This window comes from Lepisosteus oculatus, chromosome 6 (genome assembly GCF_040954835.1).
Source record: "Lepisosteus oculatus isolate fLepOcu1 chromosome 6, fLepOcu1.hap2, whole genome shotgun sequence".
In the NCBI taxonomy this organism is placed as follows: domain Eukaryota; kingdom Metazoa; phylum Chordata; class Actinopteri; order Semionotiformes; family Lepisosteidae; genus Lepisosteus; species Lepisosteus oculatus.
The window spans coordinates 4,591,084-4,606,396 of record NC_090701.1 but is presented as its reverse complement, the minus strand read 5'-3'; the positions used below and the strand labels follow the sequence as shown (position 1 = coordinate 4,606,396).

General features: G+C 38.5%; 1 protein-coding gene across 2 annotated transcripts in view; it reads left to right on the top strand.

Annotated features, from left to right (window-relative positions):
* The window catches only part of tns3.2 (tensin 3, tandem duplicate 2), an 83,679-nt gene continuing 68,366 nt past the window's right edge, over window positions 1-15,313 (top strand). The window contains exons 1-5 of one of the 2 annotated variants that reach the window (XM_069190903.1): window positions 1-17; window positions 11,765-11,943; window positions 13,352-13,402; window positions 14,386-14,508; window positions 15,117-15,181. In XM_069190903.1, coding sequence (XP_069047004.1) covers window positions 11,794-11,943; window positions 13,352-13,402; window positions 14,386-14,508; window positions 15,117-15,181 — 389 coding nt within the window. In that variant the 5' untranslated portion in view covers window positions 1-17; window positions 11,765-11,793. Of the gene's footprint in view, window positions 18-3,793; window positions 4,065-11,764; window positions 11,944-13,351; window positions 13,403-14,385; window positions 14,509-15,116; window positions 15,182-15,313 lie in introns of those variants that run through there. The other variant, XM_069190902.1, reaches the window with a different exon arrangement.

The following is a 15,313-nucleotide window of genomic DNA, read 5'->3' as shown; positions in this document are numbered from 1 at the left end:
TTATGTTTTTCATTCAGGTACGTGTCAGTAATTATTATTGTTAGCATGCAACGCGCATAAGCTCATGTCCAAAAGGTAGGTAAAGGTTTTTAAATATTTCAGTAAATGAAGGGAATTGGTTTATAACGTAAACGTGATTACAGCCGGTGTATTTTAGCACGAAAACAGACGCGAATGCATAAAAAAGCTCGTACAGTCTCCTGAAAGACTCTGTCTTTTAAGCTTTTTGACTGCCTGGTTACACGCCGTGGGCCGCTTATCCCATTTAAGATGGCTGTTTTCATTTTTAGTTTGATTTGCTTGTATAATATTTTAAGTTTAAGGCCTGCAATAAGATGTTTGTTTACAACGGACACTCCCTAATATGCATCAATACGTGTTATGTATAGTTATACTTTTATTGTGGATGTAACCTTAGGATCTTTAGTATATTTGGGAATTATTAATTTGATAACTGAGATAGAATGGTTTCTGAAGCAAGTGCAGATTGGAGTTTTAACTGGAGACATTCTGTTAGCTTCCCTGTCATACGTCCTTGTTTATAACCCAAATTCTATACATGTCATACACCCAATAAGCTATGATTAATATTGTCTGTTTACATGTGTAGTTGTACAAGTAAACTAATGCATTCTCATTTACATTTAGTAATTGAAATAATGGCAGTTACTATCTAACAAAAGCTGCTGTTATAAATCACTTAGGAATGGGTTATATCTTTACATAAAGTTTATAATGTCTATTCCTCTTATATCTGGTGGCGCTTCAAGGTCGACAAACCTGAAACTGATGAAGGCCTTGCTTATGAAAAAGACTTGGGTGTTTATGTTGACACATCGTTTACATGTTCCACACGAGCAATTAAAAATGCAAACAAAATGTTAGGATGCACAGTTTAAAAGCATATAATTTAGATGAAGGGATGGTATATTAAAATTGTTTAATGCACTAGAAAGGCCTCATTAAGAATTTTGTGTATAATTCTGGCACCATATTATGGAATGACGTACAGACTCTGGAATGAGTCTGGAGGAACAGATACATTTCAGGGTTGAGCAAACGTCCTACACTGAAAGCCTGAAGGAACTAAACCTTTTTAGTCTTGGACAGAGAAGACTATGAGGGGATCTCATACAAGTTATTTGCAATCCTCCGACAAAAAAGGACCTCCTGCAGTGACAAAATCAATTCAGCTGATTTCTTCAAAACGAACTGTAAAAAATGAACCATGTTCCAGAAACGTGTAAGTGGTAAATAAGTGGAAGTGCATTTTAAATTGAAGAATATCAGGCATTTCTTTATCCAAAGGGTTGTGGGAGTGTGGAACAAGCTGCCCAGCCATGTTGTTCAAGCCAATAGCCTGGCTTCCTTGACGAAACAGCTGAGATCAGTTAAGTAACAGATGGGCCTAGATGGGCTAATTGGCCTTATGTGATCTTCTAAACATTATAATATAACAAACCGAGACTTGTGCCTCAGCCTGAGTGTTCATGGGTGAAATTAGCGGGATGGCACTGTCACCACGAGATTACTGTCGCCAGACAGGCAGCACTGGGAGAACACTTGGTTCAGAAAGGAGGGAGATGGGAGGGAATCTGAGAGTGCATCACTCAGATCCTCCTTTCTGGTACTCCTAAAGCCTCATAGTTCACCGTAGTTCCGCCACACAGTCATTTCTCAGATGAAAACGCACACGCCTCTCTAGTACAGCCTCCCGGAATTAGAACAATGTAATCAATCGCCATCATGCTGGACAGGTGTGTATCTCGTCAGTTTCTAGAGCAGATCTTCAACATCAAGCTGTGCAACCACAAAATATTTGGGCGGTCAAAAAAAATGAGAGAAACCGCAGAGAAAGTATTTTTTTATCCTTTCCATTTGTGGATTGAGAAATACCTCAAATTTAAATTCTTCCTTTGAGAAAAGTATAAAAGTATTGGGGCAAAAATCATTAAAGCAACAAAAAATGATTGAGGCTGAGGAGCACAGCAATAGTCAGCGACAACAAGATGGCAATGGTGCAACTAAAGAAACCGCAGAATGACCTGGTTAATGGAAAAAGCACTAGTAGCTCATAAAGTGAGGTACTGTACTTGCTACTTTAAGGGAATCACAATTTTTTCTGATTTAAAAATAATTTGTCAGATACCATTGACCTTAAACTTATTGAAAAGTACATTTTTTGAAACATGCATAATTTGAAGGGATTGAGGCATCTTTTGGTTACCATACAAATAAGTAATTTGGATATTTATTTGCACTCGGAAGACATTTTGCATTGTTCTTATCTTTCCATTAGAAACCCAGGTCTTGTACTGACCATTCTTCTACAAAATACTTTTAACATACTACATTATGCTGATAGACTGTATCACATACTGTAATACAAAACGTTTCAGCATCATTGTTAGGTAGAGAGGAACAAATTATTTTAATGAAGAGGAACACTGGCCAGTCAGTCACTTAGATTTGGTTCGTAAACTGATGTATAGCTTACTTTGAACTGTTGTGGACAAGGTGTGAAAGATTGGTATGAATGTGGTAAAAAGATAAAAAGACAAGCTTGGTTGAAGCTGGGATGGGCTTCCACATGGAGTTGCCAAACCTTAGAGTACCTTACTCATAATTACTACTGCTGTTATACTTGTGAGTATAGAGAAGTAGGATTGCTGGCAGAGGAGAAAAAAAGCGTGTCCTCACTAAGGAGGTCATCAGGTCAGGGCTGATTTATAATCTTTCTGTGGATTGCTGGCCTCGTGGTGTTGCAGTGGTCACTGGGTTCCTGGGTTCACTTCCAGACCTGGGGTGCTATCTGCTACCCAATATGAAAAAAAAATGACTTTTACTGTTATTTATCTGTGCTAAAAGATACCAATCAAATAAAACATCCAAAAGTCTGCATTTTACGGTAACTATACCAAGCCCAATTAAAACATTAAAATAGATAAAAAGAATATAGATGTTGGGTTTTGAAGAGACCCACTGTTTTAAGTGGAAAAAGGAATAGTTCTGACACTTTTCCACTCCTTTTCAGACTTCAGCCTGTGGTGCTAACAAAACAAGAAAATTAAACTGCAAATAAGGACTTGATCTTAAACAACCCTAACTCCAAGTTTTGTTCTTTCTTTCATTATAGAAATCAAAATATATCAGTTTATTTACAAAATACAAAATTAGTGGAACACCATAATTAAGACGTTCACTCTATGTTAAATCTCTATATTATGTTCACTCTATATTAAAATGTATTTTGATTGCTCAAGAAACATAAATGATAGAACCAGATACCTCTGTTAGATTGTCTTGCAACATTGTTTTTTGTTGTTTGTCGTTGTATAAGTTATTTTTACTCTTGGCCCTGGATGATCACTTTGTTACGTTCCTCTGAAGTGCTTACTGGTCTTGATTCTGTTCCTATCTGTTTAAAGATCTGAAGTAAGTTCACCTGCTATTTTTAAAGATGAAAAGGTGATTAACTTGAATACCGTGATTCTCTGAAGCTTTTTTAAAATCAAAAACGAATTTTTTGACTGCATTAGTACAGTGTTGTAAACTATTACCTTTCCTTTTTTAAGCCTTTGCACAAAAGAAATCAGCATATTTTATTATTTTGTTTTTTATTTTTGGTGGCTGTTCATGTGATTCCCTAACGGACATCTAGTGATGTAGTTTTTAAACCACCTCCATGCATGTGCCAGTAGAGCCTTCTCGTTTTCCAGCCCTCCTGATCTCTCAGTGTTAATGAGGCTGCTCTCAGCAGAGGGAGGGATCATGGAACAAGCGCAGAGGGAGGACTGTTTCAGCCAGGAACTGCAGCTCGAGCACTAAGGAAGTGTTGGGGGCTGAGCTGCAGTAGGGTTTTCATTTAGCTAACCTCCAAAGTAGCAGCAGAGGGGCAAAGTACATACTGAATTTGTGAGCGACTCCGATCTCAGAAGAGGGAACACTGGGACAGAGATGATCTAGAGCTTTCCCCAAGTTTCTGCGTTTCTGCTTGTCAGCTTCTTGTTTTGTTGCTCTGTTATGCCTGAGGGATCAAAAGCACATTGAATCCGCCGTTAAAGGTAAGCAGAGCTCTATCTTCTAGTTCGGTGGTGTGCCTGTGCGTCCCTTTCATGTTTTGTATCGAATGGAGCAGAGTTATGAAGTAGTTTTCCCCTGCCGTTTCAGCACCACCCCTCTCCCCCTGTCCCCAGTGAAGCTCATCTTATTAAGAGCTCTGAAGAGGTGATGTGGAAATATTTAAGCTGCTCATGGAAACACAAAAAGTGCTTCATGCACACTTGATTTCCTTTGGCTCTCAGAAGAGAAAAAGAATGAACCTGCAAAAGAAGCTGGGAAAAGAGTTTATACTCTAAAGTATGATTGGGTGTATTTTACATGAGTGTTTTAGTGCCCGGCTGTAGTTTTGGTTTGGTTTCAGAAACAAGAAAACAAAACTGCATCAGTCAAGGAGGCAGTTTGGCACCTAGTGCTACAGCTGGTATTTTGTAGCCTAGAGGCTTTGCTGTAGACAGCCATTGTTAATGACATGTAAGAAGTTCCATTACCCTACATCCCTGTTTTTTTTTTACTTTTTCTTCCTTTCTGCAGTAACAGCCTGTGATTATCTCTTTTACCTGAGGGTCTTTTTTATGTTGTGATAAGGGAACCGGGGTAATAAACTGTTTGTCCTGGAAAGTAAGTGATTAATCGAGCACTGATAGCAAGGCAAACAGGTGTGAACGGTGAGGTAGAACTCAACTCTACCTGACATCCCGTTAACCTCTTAGTGGAATTAAAGGGAGCAGCAAGAACAGCATGGTGGCTGGTACAGAAATCTGTATGTGCTCCTTACTACCAGCCACAGTCGACATGTGTAATCTATTAAACTGGGAGTTTGCAGGAAAGCAAGAGAAAAAAAATCCTAATCCATTTTGGAACGCATTCCTCTAACCTTTGGGAAAGAGGCTGATAATTAGGTATTGCTTGTTTGGCAGCTCTTTCAGTTTAGGTTCCCATTTCTTTTTGGACTCGTTGGGGAAAATGTTTTAAATTGTATTTTACTTGCACGCGGATGCACGCTTTTTTCTGAAGTGTTGTTAGACCAGTGACAAATCTGCATCAGTGTGTTTTTAAACTGTATTTTGTAAGAGGAAAACAAATTTCCTCTGCTTTTTAGTTTTATTCTGCAGTTCTTTTTGTGGGCAGTTAGAATGGGTGTTTCATTCCTTTCATAATGCATAAAACCCCATCTGAAAATAAACAGTTTGGTCACGTTATTTTAAAGCTATTACGACACACATCTTATATGTGGTGATGTTGGGGGACTCACCCAGTTTTACTTCTGTTTACGCATGCTCATGGTGGAGATAATCAGTTTCTGTTGAACAGTGGAGTGTAGCAACCTTGATAAGGGGTATTTGAATAAGAGTTTTTTCTTCAGTTTATTAGGTTTAATTGAAGGGTGGAAACATTTATTTTATACAATAATTAATTATACAACGGTAGTTTCCCATCTATGATTGGCACCCACTTGTAAAACCAATAAAAAAAACATCATTGGCATGAAACAGTAAATGTTGATGACAGAGAAACCAGCAGTTGTCCGTTGGTATACTAAATGAATGCATTGAAATGAACTGAGCTCAGCCCAGTGTTTTGTACTGCTTAATGAGTAAATGTTTTAATAATCCGATATTCCTGTTAATTTTGACTTGAGAAAATATCGCGCAAACCTGGGTGGAATAAAGAAGGTCACTTTCTAAAAAGCAAATTATTTAACTTTCCATTCAGTTATTCTTTCTTAAAGTGACACTGGAATTGCCACATGTGACACTTCCTTCAAAATACACTGACAGCACATTAATTATTTTCTGTTCCCTTAATAACTATTTTTAAGTTGCATGTAGATGTAACAGATGCAAAGAAAGGCATAGTTTGTACAGTATATACTCACAAGACTTAAGTGTTTCATCAATCAACTCATTTCTGTTTCTTCCAGATATTCCATAAATCATGGAATCAGTAATCATGAATTTCCATTATTGCGCTGTTAAGATTTCCCTGACGGAGATCGGAAGGTCTCAACGGCTGCTCGTTCAGGTTCCTGCAGGGCCTTCGCTTAGCAAAAAGTCAGTTTCAAAATTTTGGTTTTGTCCATTCGCAGGATGGTTACGCGTCAAGCTTAAAATGACTCTAAAATGACCGAGGAAGGCTTATAAGAATGGCAAGTACTAGCTAGCATCTAGACTTCTGGCTTGTGAGACAAAACATTATACCTTCTCCCCGATACTGTATGAAGACAAACCTACAGATTCCGTCTTCAGTTACCAGGCCCAGGATGATGGGGTGGAGGGTGTGGTGGTGACAAGCGCTGTATCCTACATCTCTTCTTGCCTTTTGAGAACGTGTTAACGGACCGGCCTACCTCACTGATGTCCTGAACTTAAGTGTGCATCGGTCTTTCAAGCCCTTACCACATGCTTTCGGTGTGAAGCACATGTTCACGTGGCTGAAGAATATCTTACAGGACTACAGCATCTGGGGTATCCCAGTGCTTCATTAGTCACTGTTACCTCTTGACACGACTCATGATTGAAGACCTTCTGAACTGCTGCTCCATTGCCCACTGGCAAGTCTTTGAGAACTGAATGGATCAGGGTTTCGCTAAGTAGGTAATTCAGATAAATGATATGGTTTTATATAGCCTGAAGTTTCCTGAACAGGATGACATAACTGTAGTTTTCACAAAATTTATTCCTTCAGATTTGGCATGATTTCCAGTAAAAGACCTATACTGTACCTTGATTTTTTAAATGGGTTGTACTTTTAGTTCATACACTGTACACCGGCAACTCTCAGGATTCATTTGTGTGTCTTATTATAGTTAAAGGTGGTCAGTATATTGGCAGATTTTGATGCGTAGAATAAATAATGCATCGCATCAGCAGAAGAATCTGAGCTCCGTTCTTTATTTTCACATTTGAGCCATCTGCTCTGTTAATGATTCATAGGTGAAATGTGCACACAGTAACAGATAAAATAAACCTAGGAAAACAACACTCCAGTTAATAAGGCTATGCTTTCTCCAATGTTTTTTAAAAAAGGGTTCTCCTCTAGAAAAGCTTCGCTTGAATAACAATATAAACATTGTCTTTCTGAATGAGTAAAACAGCTTTAGGTGGATACATGTTTCTTAGAGGCCATAGGTCATCATTTTTAATTTGAAAACATGCTGTTTTCATCTGCCTTTGCATGCATGTTTAAATCATGTGAAAGACTAGATTTACAGGAAGAAGGCCTGTAAAACCCTAGATTGCATACATACACACTTTTGAATGTTCTGCTGTGTTGAACTTGCTAAATATATCTTTGCTTGGATTTACACAATTTTCCACAAATCCAGATGTCGTAAGTTCCTTTTGCAGTTTTGCGTGTGCAAAGTTGCTTTGTCCATCTTCCTGTATTTTTAAGGTCACATTACAGTCTCTGAAGTATTGGCTTTTGTACTTTTGTTTAAGCATTTCATAAAAAAAAAAGTTCATCTCCGGTCTTTGGTTTTGTTCATGATTTGGATGAATAGCATTTTTTGAATTAAAAAAATAATACACCTGTGGTAATGATCTGGCAGCGTCCCCGCATGGCATTTCCAAGAGGAGAGCAGTTTTGGACGCAGTTGTTAGAGGAAGCTGCACTCCTGTCAGATGGGAAGATGCTGAGCGTGGGTGTTTGTGAAAATGAACCCAGCCTACCCAGATCCAAGAAGGGGATGTGTCCCCTTTCTAGCGGGCTAGAAAAAAAAATGGATAAATTATCAGAAAACTGCTTGAAGGAGTTTTGAAAGCCAGGAAGCATTAATCCTACAAATATTAAACTTCAAAGCGCACTCGCAGCTGGTGTGTCGCCTTTTTACTTTTATAGGGTTACATTTCATCCGTGCCATGCTGTGCCACTTTCAAGTACTTCTTTTTAAAACTAAGAATCCATTATCTCGCCTTTTAATTGTTAAACTGGACATCCCGTTCTGTGCACCTTCCTGTCAATTCAAGCACCATCCAGTGCTTCCCAATTCTCTGCTAGCCGATAGCTCCGCTTGTTTCCCCTGCTGGCTGCCTCTCGGGTTGCTGCACTACTCGTTGTTATCGTTGCCTTTGCTGTGCACATTGATGCTCATCTCCCTCCCTGGGACCGTTCCTGTGATGAGCACTGAGGGTCCGATCCAAGTTAAAAAGCACCTCCCACTGGGTGTGAAGGTAGCAGACATTTCCAAGGTAGTAACTGTAACATTCGCTTCTACTTTGGATGTGTATTTTACAGTCCTCTCCGGCAATTGGAGTATTATATATATATAGTGTGCCATATTAAGCCAGGCCTTTCTGCTGTTTTTTTTGTATGTTTAATCATAATAAATGGCTCGACCCTTTACATATACACCAAACTTGGAAATGATAGAAGTGTATCAATCATTCTTAATTTTATCCTGAAGGTATACAATACTCTATATTCAAAATGCAGCACGGAATTGCGATTTGCAATTTCATGGTCTGAAAAAATGTTTTGAACTATTTGTTTTGTCTTACAGATGTTGCAGTTTAACTGTTGTTTTGTGCTCATGTGTCCACTCACTTTGGCTTAGTTTATTACTTTTTAAAATTTTATTTCATTCTGGATCCTGTTGCGTTAGGAGGAAGATTCAGAGACATTATGTAACCCAGATGCACAGCAAGGGTGTGATGCCTCCTGGGAATATTATTTTAATTAATGATTTTTGATGCATATTTTAGCTCTGCTGACAGTGCTTATATAAAAACATGTTCCCGGAGGGGATTCATTTAGAAGTTGAGACGCTTTAATCTTCAGCATCTGCCAACTGGCTTGTTGCAGCTTGTTGAATGGATTCTGTGAGTTTCTTTTTTTCTGCCTTTTCAACTCGAATTATAGAGCTATGTGTGGGCTTTGAACAGTTTACCAGACACCGCTCATTCTTGCCTTCAGGAGGAACTACCCCCTTCCCTTAACTGAGGGCTTTGGGAGGCAAGAGTTTAAGGATAAGAAAACAGCAGAAACGATAATAAAAAATGCAGGCTTAAACAAGTCCGCGCGCAGTTTGCTCTATATGAAGTTAGTTTTCTTGGTCGTCTGCATGAAAAACAGGATTTCAGGCACCTCTGTAGTTGTTCTGTCTGGTAAAATACTCCGAAAGGGGCTTCATTTGTTTAAAGAAAAAATACTTAGTGCAGAGGGCCTATTGGGAGTAAGGAGCTCCTGGTGACGTTTTGAGCAGTCTGCGCAAAACTAAGGTCTCAGGTTGAGTCGAAGGTGGTGGCTTATTTGCCGTGATGTTTTCAGTAATCTGGCAGTTTGACTATTACACTGCTCTGGTTCTTTCGGACACATTAAAACTGAAATTGTGCTGGTCACTTTAAACATTGTTATAAATGGAACAATTCCTGCTAGATGAAATGGACCCAGTTTAGATTTTAGGCCTCTGGTTGTCGTAGCTCGAGAAATTACGTAAGGCATTCCTGCACTGAATTGAGCAAGGCTGCTGTTTCAGTTACCTGTATATACTATTCATCAGTAAGTATATATATTTATTTCATAGCTGTTTTTCTGAATGCAAATTAAATGTAAATCACGTTTACTAGTGCTACTTTTTCTTTCTGAAAGAGATTATCACTCTTTAGTTTTTCACTGTCTTTTTTTTGTTAGGTAGAGACTCTTGAGGAACAAAGGAAAAAAAATTGTGTGTGTATGTCAGATTTAAAATCAGTTTTATTTATGTTGAACAAGAAAGCAACTTTTGTCAAAGTTGAAGGGCATTAAGGATTCAGGAATTTTGGGTCATCTTTTGTTTTATTTAAGTAGTAATATAACACTTTTTAAATGTATATATTGTGTAATAAATCCAACTGATTCCTTTCTTAAATGTATCCTTTTTTTCTTTATTCCTTTAAGAGGAATTTTAAAACTTTAAGAGTTTTTCCCCTTTGGTTTACTGGGTGCTTCATTCAGAAATCCCTGTAACAGTGTATTGAAACACTGCTGATCTGACCAAGATGATCTTTTCAGCTGCTGTGCCCTTGTACAGTGTGGAAATTGTAAAAGGAGCATAACCTTAGTCTTCTAATTGCATTATATCTAAATGACTAAGCCTCAGACTGGGTGAGCTGGGGAACAGGGTTACATCAGGAGTCTCCAACCCTGCTCCTGGAGAGTCCTGTCCAGCGGTTTGTATTGGTAGCCATAAAATCATTGATATCTAAGGACGTGGAACACCTGAGCTGTAATCAGGTGAATGATTGAAGTAATTTAGCGATTATTTAAGACAAGAAAGATGGAGAAATTCTGATTCCCTCAGGGATGAAAGAATTGGCTAAACTGATCAATAATGTACAAGTCATCCCAATCTTAAAACAAGCTGATCTGGGGTGATCTGTGAGACAAACTGGATCGAGGCTCTCTGGGACCAGGGTTACAGACCCCTGTTTAAATCATCTTCAGCCCTGGGTATTAGTCTCAATGGGACACTGCTAGTCATATTTACTTAGAAGTAAGTCTTCATACCCCAGAACACAAAACAAGTTAAATGTGGTAATAGAAATGTTAGTTTCCTGTACTGATGACCTTTCTACTGCATTTCATGAATAATTGCTTCATTCCACTTGGTAGTGGCCTGTGTTGAAAGCTACTGTATGAAACTAAATCAATTTAAATACATGAATATTCAACTACATGCAATTTTAGTGAACTCATTTGTAATAATAATTGAACTAATGTGTAATAATAATACATTAATAACAATGTAATAATTTAAAAGGTCACGCAGAAAACACAGGTGCAGAGGGACAAAGTCCAACCTAAGAACCTAGAGCTGTGAGACAGAACTGCCTACTGCCATAGCATCTTCCACAGGAACTCATTTTCTGTTGAAAATTACAACAGCTGATTTGCAGTCTGAAACAAAATTCTTTGCTACACACTAGAATAAATGATGTTTGGATGATAAATACTGTACAACAGTGGTCTTGGGAATAATTGTATTACTTCAATACGCATCATCGGTGTCACTCAGGCATCGGTAATTGGATCAGTCAGTAATGAAATACATTACTGACGCTGTCAGACAAGGGCAGTGGTTATAAACAAGGCTAGCTGGCAAGTCCGAGTGCGGCTCCGTATTGACCTGCAAAGCAAAGATAGTCAGGGACATCTTTCACAGCAACGATTCTACCCATTACAGTCGAAGGACCCAAAATATATAATTTTTGTTTAAAGAAAAAGCACTAAAACAATGTCTAGAGAAGCACCTTTTTGTTTGAATCTTGTTTATCAGTTTATAGTGATGACATTTGATGATGGTGATTATTTTTTGAAATTCATAAAAACAACTGATGCTCATTCTCGAATAGATGATCTTCCTTGCTCCTTTCCCTAAAGCCTTTCCATCTGTTATTTGTTGCATTCACCTACGTGATTCTTTGTTCTTTTTAAGGCGTTTCTGAATTTAGCTGGACCTAATCGGTGTTTATTGCTGGGCTTCCTGACATGTTCGCAGCTGATGAGTGGCAGTGGTGGTGGTCCTCTTCATTTCTTTGCCTGATGATCCTTCAGCTCGTGGACGAGGGTGCTGTTGAAAACTGTTCTGAGTGCTCAATTGTTACTGAAATGTTCTGAGCATTGCTGAAAATGCTTGATGCAGTGAAGCCCCCCATTCAACACCAGATGAAATGGAGATGAAAACTACTAAAGTTACCAACATAATGCTGTGCTGTCATTTCAGTGTCCTGGAGAGTGGTTCCAAAGGCCAGGATGGAGGAAGGCTATGAACTGGATCTGACGTACATCACAGAGTGCATCATTGCAGTATCCTTTCCCAGGGATTGCTCTGAGGAAACCTACCTCTCCAACCTGCAGGACGTCACTCGGATGCTCAAATCTAAACATGCAGACAACTATTTAGTAAGAACCTCCTACCTTCCTGTTCACGAATGCTGTTCCAGTGTCGTTTGACATCTGGACCCCCAATTACTTTATATGTGATCAACAATTATCAGAATAAAGTTGACAGATGGGGACGTTGAATTGCAAAACAGTTAGCAAGACCTAACGAGATTGTCCTGTAATTTAGACCAGCAGCAGTACCAGCACACTAGCAGCTGGCCCTTATCGACAAATACAGTAGCTAGTTCGAAATGCCAGAATCCGATTCCAAGAATTATTTTTGTATTGCATTTCTGTGCGTGCCACATTTTTCTTTGAGATCAGAAGCTGCATCGATTTCAGTCTTACCTGTGATTAGATCCGTAAATGGAATTTGGTTTTTGGATTTGATGCAACAGGGCAAAGTGTTTGCTTTGCATGCAGGTTATGTCACGAAGAGTTGTTCACTTCCATTGTAACATTTAGTAGTAGTAACATTTCTATCTATAGGCAGCATGAATTTCCTCTTGATTTCCTTTGAACTTCTTCTGCCCCACTGGGGAGAGGCGTGCCCAGCAGGTAGCATAATACTCACCAAGATGTCCATCCACACATCCTTTGTCAGGTCCACTGAGGGCACACTAGTATTCCTTGCTGCCATTGCTGCAATACTGCCATTGCTGCCTCTGTCTCAGATGCTCCTTGGCTCACAGAAGACAATGATGTACAGTAGTTCACAATTAGCCATCATCCATGAGCTGCAGTATAAGCATGCTGCTGCACAGGTCAGACATTCCTGTGTGTGGTGGCCTTCAGAAATTGATGATAAAAGATGGTACAGATAGATGCGACAGTCTTGGGTTGGTGTGCCTTCCGGGATGTGACTTGTCCATCAAAGAATTGCTTTCCTGGTTTCTCTGGACTTGTCTGATGTTTTTTGAAACTGTGCCTCTTATTCTCTAGGCATGTTCTGTCATAGACAGTGCCAAGACATGTTCATGGTTATTTCACTTTTTTAGTGTTAATTAAAATGTATTTTTGAATTGCTGTTTATACAGCTTCTAAACCTGCTCATTTTTCCAATTTTAACTTAAAATACCAAACATTGAGCATCCTTCCCTGTGAATACCTGATCACATGAGTTGAGCTTAGTATTTTCTTGCACCAAGAAACAAAATTACTCAGCCTGTTCACCATTTACAATATCAAGAACCACATGCTTAATGAATTTTTGGTGTGAATCATAAACGTTTGTGTTCTCTTTGTGCCTCAATTGATCCTTTAAGCTAGGATTATATTATTAGATAATCCTTATGGAACAGCATCAGGAGGCAGTGGTAAATATATGCAATTGAAAAAGCAAAAAACAACAATCTGATGTAATGTCCTAATCAGATATCATAATATATTATACATTTTGAGTTATGAATGTCTTTTTTTCATGCAGGTTATAAACCTCTCAGAAAAGAGATATGAACTCACCAAAATGAACCCCAAGGTATGTTTTTCTTAGAATTGCACATGAGTAAGTAGATCTTGTGGTTCTGTTTGACTTAGCAGGGTGTGGGTCAATAGTACTGGTTATTCACATTCTACATATTAATATGTGTGTGCGTGTTTGTATAAAGACTTATCTGCCCCTACACTGTAGTGAAATTCTTATGTAAATAGCCTATGTTTGTAAATGTATTTGCCTACAAGATTTATCTTTTTTTTATGGTAGCCTGCTTGTCTGATATAATCATGAATTTCTGGGATCAGTACTTGCTAAAGCTACAAAAAATATAATGTTTGTTGTATTGTAATTTTTTAGTTCCAGATTCTCTGGCCTTGGAAGATAAAGATTATAATTTGCTAAACCAAATGAAAATGTTCAAGGCCAGTACATGTACCCTGGTCAAGGACTAAAAACAGTTTGTGACAATCAAGGGAAAAAATAAGGAATTTACTTTTGTGATTCTACATATTCACTAGTCGCAGTAGTATGAAATTTTAACTAGATGAATTGTAAATTAGGTCTTAATAATTGCTTCCTTCACACAAGAATTAATTCTTGAAGTATTGAGACTTGATAGTAATTTTGCAAATGTGTCTAACATGAAGCTAATTCAAAATCAAAACCAGTCTGACATTTATTGGATGTGCAGTATCTCTGGGGGTCTTCTTGGCATATGGTGTTGCTCCTGTATGAGCTTTTATTCAGATCAAATGCCACCACAGATCAGCCAGTTTGCTTCACAGTTTTGGTCCCATACAATTAAAACACACACACAGATAAAAGCATTGTTTTTGAATTGAGTAATAGCTGATGTAGAGCACAAATCTGGATTTAATCGTGCTTGATTCTATTTCTCCGTGTGTGTCTAAAGAGGACCGATTGAAAGATCTAAGCTGTGGGATACTATGTGTTGAGCTTGGCAGAGCAGAAATTAGCTCTGCTCCGCTGGTCCTTATGAACTGGGAGACCTGCTGTTTTTCCAGACCATGGATACGGGCTGGCCTGACCTTCATGCCCCTCCGTTGGAGAAGATCTGCACCATCTGCAAGGCCATGGAGAGCTGGCTCAACAGTGACCCTCAGCACGTGGTGGTCATCCACTGCAGAGTAAGCCAGGACTCTCGGTTGCCAACTGAATCATTCTGGTACTTTTACTGTAGAAAAGTGTGCCTTCAGTAGTGTGGTATGTGCAGGTGATGTAATCCTCATGAATGTCCTCCTCACTGCAAAACACATTGATGGTCATTTCCTGACACAGACTATGTTGAGCATTAGGTTAGTGGGCAGCCTGGTCTTTATAAAAACATTTGTTCATTTAGACAGTAACAGTTCCCTATTGATGCTGTATGAAACCCACAAGTGGGTCATGTTTTAGTGATAAGGTGAAAGAGACAATAAAGCAAAATAATGAGGTTATTCAGAGATAACAATTTGATGCCAATATTTGCAAAAAAACTAAATCCTTTCATTTTTTTACCAAAGGTTGTCTATATAAAAAATATACATAGTTTTTCTTGTTGATAATGGGGAATAGGCACTTAAGCATTCAGTCCATGAAAACACACCAAAGTCGAGATCACAGAAGTCTGGAGACCTATTAATGTCTACTCTGCAGACAAAATAAATTGTTTCTGCTCCTGTCTAGCGATCTCTCAACTTAAAAGCTTTTTGATAGTAAATAAAATGAAGATGAACTTGTTACTTTATTCCTCCAGGGTGGCAAAAGCAGAATTGGAGTTGTCATTTCCTCATATGTACACTTCACCAACATATCAGCAAGGTAACATAGATGATAACGATGCTATTATTTGTGTATTTGTATATACTGTATGGTGTACTTGCACATGTGTATATATATTTGTGGATTTGTATCAATAGGAACGTTTAAATAATATTTAAGAACGCTAATGGG